Genomic DNA, 9143 nt, shown 5'->3' with positions numbered 1-9143 from the left:
GAGTTGATGTGATCAGTGAAATGTTGGACTTCCTGGGCTTTAATTTTAACCCGTCCAGAGGACCTATACAATTTTTTTCCTTTTGAATTTTWACCTGGATTACTGAGATGCATCAGGACATTAAAAACATACATTTTTCTAAATTTCTCTCCTATTATACAGCTGTGAAATTTGGTGCCAATTAAAGGGAAAAAATATATGTATTTGTTAAATTTTAAACTATAAATCACGTTTATTCTAAGGAGACACAACATGACCTTATTAGGTGAGTCTTGGAGGTGCAGGATCACAATCAGCAGATTTTTTTTTTAACGTCAACTTTAGTCAGCCACTCTTTTTACGATTGGGAACAGTTTTTACTCCAAGCTCCGGTTTGTCACAATATTTCAGACTACAACGATTCCCAGCAACATGCTAGTGATTTATAGTCCTCCCCTCTTCTAGCCTAGTTTGCATTTCACTCACTTACACACAAAAACATGGATCTAACGTTTGACTTTTTTTCCCTGTGCGCCCTTCCTGTTTCCCCCCCTCACGTTACTGCTCGTCTCCATCATCGCCTCCCCGCCCACCTGCATCACAGTCACAGTACAGATTCACCTCAGCCGCTCCACCAAACAGACAGGGAGCAGCAGCAGCCGCCCTGCAGCTTTGGCTTTAACAACTCCTTCAACCACCAAACAGGGCTCAGAGAGCAGCCAGTGCAGGAGGAGCGGTGCCGTCAGGGTGTCATCGATCAGACAGGTCCCAAACTGTAGCCTGCAGCTCAGGAAGTCAGGGAGTCTGTCATCTCCTGTCGAAACTCCCAGCTACCGCAGCCCTGTTAAATCCCCCAGCCAGTACTTCCAGATCTGTTACTAGAGAATAAAAACACAATAAAACAGCTCTCACTTCTCTGTACAGTCACATTTGTGGCTTTATGTCACTTCCATCATAAAAGCTCACTAATAGGTTTAATCGTTTAAAGTAATAACCTCATCTGCTGTTTTTGAAATGTGTGTTTTTGTTTTCTGCATGCTTTATTTTTTAGGTTTTATTTTTTGTTGCTCTGCTTGTGTCTGCATTTCATGTATTGATGAGTTGACGCGTTTTCAGCTTTGTCTTATGTTGTCAGAAAGCTGTGATTTTAAAATTAACTAATAAAAGTGAGTTTAAAAAAGTAACCTTTGTCTTGGCAAGTTCTATTTTATTTATTTTCTTATTTTATTTAAAACGAATCACATTTTCTCACATCACTCCTTTATCCCTTAATCATATCATAATCCACTGTTATCATTCCTATTAATCATTTCATATTGAAAATGTCATTTTCACTTGTATCCAGTGGTGGGGCACAGTCTTTTAACAGCAAAGCTAATTTTTCGTTTGGCTGATTAGCATTTGTGCTAACTATAGAAAATGTTAGTGGACCAATTAGCTTTCGCAAAATTTAGCCCTGCTAAATTTGAGTAAGCTAATGAACTGTTTTTGTCTCTGTGCATTTTGTTTACCGTCCAGTTAAACTACTTGTGGTTTTACATGTTTGAACGTAGAAATGTTTTTCCCTTTTAATCAAGATTCTGACATTTCTGTGGAAATCACACAAAGATCTTGAGTTAGCGATTAGCTGTTGCCAGTTTTCTTCCCTGTTTCGTGGTTTAGCGTTTGCAAACCTAACTGATTTTTAGTTAGCGGATGTGGTGGTCACAGTTTCGCTAATAGCTAAGCTAACTTTTGCTAAGTGAATTAGCATTTCGCTAACTTTGTAAAAATGTTACCGTACTAGTTAACTTCTGCTAAATTTAGTTCTGCTAACTTTAATTAGTCCGCTGATAAACTACTTATGTCATTTTGTCCAACTTGCTGATTTAACTGTTTTTAATGAGCTTTTAGCCAATATTTTGATGTTTCTGTGGATCCCACACAGGGTTGTCAGATTGGACTGACACAGTCCAACCCAAACGCAATGTAAAACCCACCTAACCACACACACACATAAAGGCCCAAATCTCAACCTCTGACTGTATGTGCAATATAAAAAAGTTTAGATTACTGATATGGCCTACGTGTTAATTACACAAATAAAAAATACACCATTAGCACACATCTGCATTGAATCAGTGTTTACATTTTTTCTGTTGCTCACTTATTAGAATGAAAACTTTTAAAGAAACAGATGGGGGTGGGTAAAATGTTTGGTGCAAGCTTATAAGAAAAGTCAACTAATAGCCCTCGTTTTGCAGAAGGAGGGAGTAGGTCCTCAGATTCTACCCAGTCTCTTCTCTTTGCTGTGTTTACAGTTGACATTAACCGAGATTTTGTAGTGACGCTTGATATTTTGATAMAATTTCCTTATGAATACTTTCTAAAAACCTGGCAAATGTGGTAAAAAGCAGCCCAAATTTTAACAACCKACCCAAAGCTGTTTTTTTCCAGCCCAACTTGTTGGTTACTTGCCGATTCAACTGCTTGGTGGACAGAGAAACGATTTTGTGAGATTTTAACCAAGATTTTGATGTTTTTACGGATACCACGCACAAGTTATTAGTTAGCATTAGCTTCTGCTACTTTTAAAACCTATTTAGAGGATTACCATTTGCAAAGTTAATTGTTTTTTTTAGCTTGCGGATTAGCGGTTAGTGAAGCTAACATTTTGGTTATCTGTGTCTCACTGATGGTTTCTGATCCRCTTTTTTTTTCTTTTAGAGGAAGGTTATGTGAAAATGTATTTGAAGGGTCGCCCCGTCACCATGTTCATGCCCAAAGACCTAGTGGAGAGCTACTGCCTGGAGTCCAGAGGAGAGCTGCCCAGTAACAAACTGAAACTGGACTGGGTGTATCCTTTTTACCTGAAGCTTCACGCTGCAGGGGGAAGCTTTCTGCAGAAATAAAAAGTGTGATGGGGGTTGGGGATAAAGCTCCAAAGGTTTCTCTCTGTGTGTCAGAGTCGATCTGCTCAAATGCTGGTTTTTCACAGTGATGATGATCATGATGATGATCTCTGCAGCCCGGAGTCGGAAATAACCTGCTGATGACACAAGCAGTCAGCAGATCCTCTGGTGCTTTTATTTTTTTGTTGCTTCAATTTGGAGCATCTTTGTTTTTGTTGCTCGTGGATGATTGTGGTTCAGTCAGATGAAAGTAAAAAATGGGAAAAGAAATATGGTGCTTATTTTGTAGGCTTTGATTTTTATTTTGTTTCCACTTTAAACTGCTGGTTTTAGTTGAAAACAGTAGGGAAACCCTTGAACTCCTTGACCCTTGATGCTCAGGTACGGATACCGTGGTCGAGACTGTCGCTCCAACCTTTACCTGCTCCCCACAGGGGAGACCGTGTATTTCATCGCCTCCGTTGTGGTTTTATTCAACGTGGACGAGCAGCTGCAGAGACACTACACGGGACACACAGACGACATCAAATGGTGAGGYAAGAATCACATTTTACGATGTTTTTCCCCCCAGAGGTCAAGAAAAGGTTTGTTTACGGATCAGAAGGTGTCTGCAGACAGACCACTTCACCTCAAACAGAATAAATGTTTAACATATTTCCCCTCATGCATCGATGCAGACAGCCTTTCATGTTGCTCATCTCTATTAAAACGGTGTTTTGATGTTAAAAAGACTTATAGCTGTTTTATTTATTTATTATTGAATATCCTCACCAGCCTGGCTGTCCATCCTGACAAAATCACCATTGCAACGGGGCAGGTAGCAGGCACCTCGTCAGATGGGAAAGTAAGTGAGATCTTTTTTATTCAGTTTGTTTAAATACCGTATTCAGATTTAACTGATCTGATGTTTCCATCTTGTTTTTTTCTCTGTCTCCTGGCAGCAGTTGGCTCCTCATGTTCGTGTCTGGGACTCGGTCAGCCTCAACACTCTCCACATTCTGGGCTCGGGTTTCTTCGATCGAGGACTCGTCTGCCTGGCTTTCTCCAAGTCGGTACGGAAACACAGCTGACCGTCTCTGCTCAGTTCTTTGTCAGTGTTCGGTCTTCTGACACGCTCTGTCTCTCTTTCCTTGCCTGGTTTGACGACGTTAGAACGGAGGAAACACACTCTGTGTCGTCGATGACTCCAACGATCACGTCCTCTCGGTCTGGGACTGGCAGAGGGAGGACAGACTGGCTGAAACTAAGGTCTGTGTGTTTATATGGTTTTAACCTCCTCCTGGTGGTTTTTCCCTGTTTGAGCTGAACTCTGTTTTCTGTGCGACTGCTCAGTGCTCCAACGAGTCCGTGTTCGCTGCAGACTTTCACCCCACCGACAGCAACATCATAGTGACCTGTGGCAAGTCCCATCTGTATTTCTGGACCCTGGAGAAAGGAGGCACGCTGGTGAAGAAGCAGGGATTGTTTGAGGTGATAAAAAACGAAACAGGATGCTTCAGATTTCATCAAGACACATGTAAAACTACTAAACCACTTCTTTGTTGTTGTTTGTTTGTTTTTTGTATCTGCTGCAGAAACAAGAGAAGCCCAAGTTTGTGCTGTGTGTGAACTTTGCAGAAAATGGAGACACCATCACTGGAGACTCGAGCGGAAACATCCTGGTGTGGGGAAAAGGTAACTGAAAGTCGTCTTGTCATGCTCCAGTGTATGGAGGACCGAATTTAACATAATTAGAAATAAAAGCAGAAATATATTAGTGGAAAAACAAGTAAAAAAAATACTCTTAAATGCACCAATTACATTTTAAAAAGGAGAACTTTAGGTCATGTTTTATAATTTAATTGACCTTCATATTAATTTTTCCAGCACAGTTCCAATAAATTACATATTTTACAACATAATTTAAATTTTACTGTTTTTTGTTTTTCCTTGTACATTCAGATGCATCTGTGTCTCTTAAATTATCATATTTTTTATTTATAATTTTTCTCAAGTCTTTATTTCCATGTGTTGCTTTTACATTTCTCTGTCTCCTGTATTTACATTTCCTTTATGCATTTCTGCTTCGTTACGCAAATAAGGTGGGCGGTCCATCCCGGGTCTGCTCCTCTCCTATTGGTTAATAGATAAGAAGAAGCAGAATCCATGTGCAGATCTACTGTGCATGCATGTGCTGCCTCAGTTTAGCTAAAAGTTAAATTAAAAATAAAGGTACAGGTAAGTGTTTTTCCACCTTGATTTTCTTTTTAAAGTTTAGTTTATTCATTCATTTAAAAACAAAGCAAATTCAGTATACAAAAAAAAAATACAAATGAAAAATAAAATGAAAGGCAGCAGAAGGAAGAAAAAAAATCTTGTAATATCTGCGCCTATTTCCATCAAAAGTTTTTAACCAAACCTTAAACTGAGGCAGCACAAGCATGCACAGTGGATCTGCACATGGATCCTGCTCCTTCCTGTCTATTGACCAATAGGAGAGGAGCAGACCCAAGAAGGACCGCCCACCTTATTTACATAACAAAGCAGAAATGCATACAGAAGTGTAAATACAGGAGACCGAGAAATGTAAAAGCAAAACATGGAAATAAAGACTTGTGAGAGAATTTTATATATATATATAATTTATTTATTTATTTATTTTATTGGTACATTTTAAGTGTATTTATTTATTTATTTATTTTATTGGTCCATTGATATATTTTTGCTTTTATTTCTAATTATGTCAGATTTGGTCCTCCATACTGGTGTGTTGGTAAGGTTTTAAAATAAACATCAAACAGAACCAGAGAAGTAAATATTTGTGTTCACAAGGTCAGAAATGATCTCTCGATGGAGGAGTAGTCAGGAGACGAGAGGTCAGTCTAAAAATAAATCTTGTGAGAAGAGCTTTAAAGGGAGAAGAAACGTCTCTTCCCCTCTCTGTGTTTTTATCCATTGATTATGCTTCTGTTTGTCTCAGTTAATTAATCTGTCCTCCTTAAGTGGTCCACCTCTGTGCCCTCCTCCCTCTCGCCTCATCTCCATCACTGCAGGCACTAATCGCATCAGCCACGTCATCCCAGGAGCTCACGAGGGCAGCATCTTCGCTCTGTGCATGCTGAGGAATGGCACGCTGGTGTCTGGAGGGAAGGACCGCAGGCTCGTTTCCTGGGACACCAGCTACCAGCAGATACAAGTAGTGGAGGTCAGCAAGCAAAACTGCTTTATTTTTCTCAAATTAGACAGATAAGATGTATTAGTCCTGCTGTTAAAACTTCACTTCAGCTGTTAAAACCAGACTTTAAAAATACTGTAGGCTGTTTAGTTTATATATAAATATTGTTACAATAATGACACATTGTGTTATTTAAGCTGCAAAGCATTCTGGGTAAATGACAGTTATTGGTCCTCTGGCGCGAGCTCTATCCAGCTTGAAGGTTAATTTTGGACAGTGTCTGACGGTCAGCCTCTTTAAATGAAACTGGAACTTGGTTGATTGAGAGGAGAAGGTAGAAACGACTCGGCCTGAAGCTGAAAATGATGATGGAGGACAATATAGCTGCTTCATGGAAGGAGAACCTCAGCTTTAGTGTTTTAGCTTTCATGTTAGCTTCCAAGCTAATGTGGCGATAAATGGCGTCAGCTCCAAACTAATTCAATTCATTGCTTTATTGTCATACTTTAACTCTTTGTAATTTAGTCTCAGTTGTAACCTATCATCGAGTAATTAGCAAAATGGTGACGTGGTTAACTGAAAAGTGTAATAAACATATTTTATTATTTATTTCTACTTATTTATGGTGACTGTTCTTGTGGTTTATTCATGACTTATTTGCTTCATGAACATCACATCAGGGACAGGTCAGATGGCACTGCGTGCACTCTCTGTCTCTGCAGGTGCCTGAATTGTTCGGTCCCATCAGGACCATAGCTGAGGGGAGACGGGAGACGGTTCTCATCGGGACAACCAAGAACTTTGTCTTACAAGGCAGTTTGGATGGAGAATTCCTGCCTATTACACAGGTAGGTGTGAGTCTAAGGTTTGCTTCTTTGTTGTTTTTTTTTAATGAAATATAGAATGGTTTTAGTTGTTTTAAAACAAACAAATCCTCTCTCCAGGGTCACATCGATGAGTTGTGGGGTCTAGCCGTCCATCCCAGGAAGTCTCAGTTCCTGACCTGTGGCTACGACAGGCAGGTCTGTCTGTGGGACTCCAGCACCCATCAGCTCATCTGGACTAAAAGTCTGGAGGTAAGTTGGACCAACATCGCCCCCTGGGGTAATTTATGGAAAATTACAAGTGATCAACTGGCCTCAAGGAGCATTATTTATCCTTGAGGGCAAGAACTGTGCCGTTTAAATAAAAATAAAAAACTCAACATATTGTTGAATAAAGTGAGTTTTCTTTATGTTTTAAAACAGGATACAGCCCAATCAGCAGGTTTTCACCCATCAGGAGCTGTGGTTGCCATCGGGACTCAAACTGGCAGGTACAAATACAATAATAATATAATATACTGTGATATATGAAGCATGCATTGCTGCTTAGTTTAAAGCTTAATCTGAAGCCGAGTCTGTCTCTGATCCTGCAGGTGGCAGGTGCTCGACACAGACTCGAAGGATTTAGTCAGCGTCCACACAGATGGGAACGAACAGCTGTCTGTGATGCGCTACGGGCCAGGTAGGAGCTTCTTCTGTCTGCCTTTTAGTGTCTGCAGATCCTGATGAGCGGTAAAAAKACCAAATCAAAAGAGGATTTTCAGAGTTATATCATTGCAAATAACAATAAAACATGTTTTAATGTGTTTGATTTAAATTCTCCTGAAGTATGCCTGATGCTCTGGTTATAAATTATTCATTCAAATGTTGCATTTCTCCTTTAGACGGTAACTTCCTGGCTATCGGTTCCCACGATAACTACATCTACGTCTACGCTGTGGCAGAAAACGGGAGGAAATACAGCCGAGTTGGAAAGTGTTCGGTGAGTTCATTCATTCATTCATTCATTCATTCATTCATTCATTCATTCATTCATTCATTCATTCATTCATTCATTCATTCATTCATTCATTCTGTTCTGTATTGTTCCTTCTTTTAGTTTTACACATTTGAGTTACACACCACTGTGTCATTCAATACAACTTCCATACTTAAATTAAAAAAAACTGTTTAAAAAATTAATAAAGAGACACAAATGAATCTACACGAAAAAGAAAAAACAAATATATATATTTTTAAACACAGTAAATTTTAAATAATGTACCAGTTAAATAAAACATGAGGTAAAGTTCTCCATTTTTAAATTAATTGGTTCATTTTCAGTGTATTTGTTTATTTACTGGCCATTTATATTTTTATTTTAATTAAGACAGTGTTGGTTCTCCATACAAACTGTGTGACGTTTGTTGTCTTATTAACAGTTTGTTTGTTTTTGTTATTTTGATCAGGGTCATTCCAGTTTCATTACTCATTTGGACTGGTCGGTGGACTCCCAGTACCTGGTATCAAATTCAGGCGACTATGAGATACTGTACTGTAAGTTTGAACCGTTTTTTGTGTCGGCTAAGCTTCGTTCAAATCTGTCCAGTGTTTTATGAGATATTTTACTAACAGACAGACAAACACAGACATAAGCTACAACCTTGTGTTTATTTGTCAAAACTCTAAATAAAATTTAGGTCTCACCTGTTATAATTGTAAATGTAAAATTTTTTGTGATTTTGACCCAAGTAGATGTTTAAAATGAAACTGGGGTTTAAAATATTCGAGTATTTTTAAAATCAAACCAATTTTACCTCAGWGAGATAAAACTGTGGATTTTCTCCCCACCTTCAGGGATCCCATCAGTGTGTAAGCAGGTGGTCAGTGTGGAGACCACCAGGGACATCGACTGGGCCACCTACACTTGCACTTTGGGCTTCCAGGTGTTCGGTGAGTGACGACTCAGATTATGTTTTCAGCTGTAACGCTGACTCAGCAGACACCTCTGCTGTTTTCATCAGGCCTGTGGCCCGACGGGTCAGACGGTACCGACATCAACGCGGCGTGCAGGTCCAACGACGGGAGCCTCCTGGCCACCGGGGACGACTTCGGGAAGGTTCACCTCTTCTCGTACCCCTGTTCACAGTTCAGGGTGAGACAGCAGATCTTAAACAGCAGGAAGTTGTCTTTCAGGTTTAAATAAATAAATAAATAAGTAAATAAATAAATAAATAAGTAAGTAAGTAAGTAAGTAAATAAGTAAATAAGTAAGTAAATAAGTAAGTAAATAATTAAGTAAATAAGTAAATAAGT

The 9143-nt window shown here is 39.2% G+C and overlaps 1 protein-coding gene across 6 annotated transcripts in view; it reads left to right on the top strand.

Moving 5' to 3' along the window:
* The window catches only part of eml1 (EMAP like 1), a gene marked incomplete in the record, with an annotated part of 59370 nt that overhangs the window by 48171 nt on the left and 2056 nt on the right, over positions 1 to 9143 (top strand). For all 6 annotated transcript variants that reach the window (XM_014014038.1, XM_014014055.1, XM_014014029.1 and 3 more), the window contains 16 exon segments: positions 2686 to 2815; positions 3252 to 3401; positions 3645 to 3714; positions 3812 to 3922; positions 4023 to 4118; positions 4203 to 4340; positions 4445 to 4544; positions 5903 to 6054; positions 6747 to 6872; positions 6969 to 7100; positions 7272 to 7339; positions 7442 to 7530; positions 7733 to 7830; positions 8297 to 8384; positions 8685 to 8780; positions 8852 to 8982. In XM_014014038.1, coding sequence (XP_013869492.1) covers positions 2686 to 2815; positions 3252 to 3401; positions 3645 to 3714; positions 3812 to 3922; positions 4023 to 4118; positions 4203 to 4340; positions 4445 to 4544; positions 5903 to 6054; positions 6747 to 6872; positions 6969 to 7100; positions 7272 to 7339; positions 7442 to 7530; positions 7733 to 7830; positions 8297 to 8384; positions 8685 to 8780; positions 8852 to 8982 — 1775 coding nt within the window.

This window comes from Austrofundulus limnaeus, unplaced genomic scaffold (genome assembly GCF_001266775.1).
Source record: "Austrofundulus limnaeus strain Quisiro unplaced genomic scaffold, Austrofundulus_limnaeus-1.0 Scaffold2, whole genome shotgun sequence".
NCBI lineage: Eukaryota > Metazoa > Chordata > Actinopteri > Cyprinodontiformes > Rivulidae > Austrofundulus > Austrofundulus limnaeus.
The sequence above is the reverse complement of the archived record's forward strand: the minus strand, read 5'-3'. Positions and strand labels throughout refer to the sequence as shown.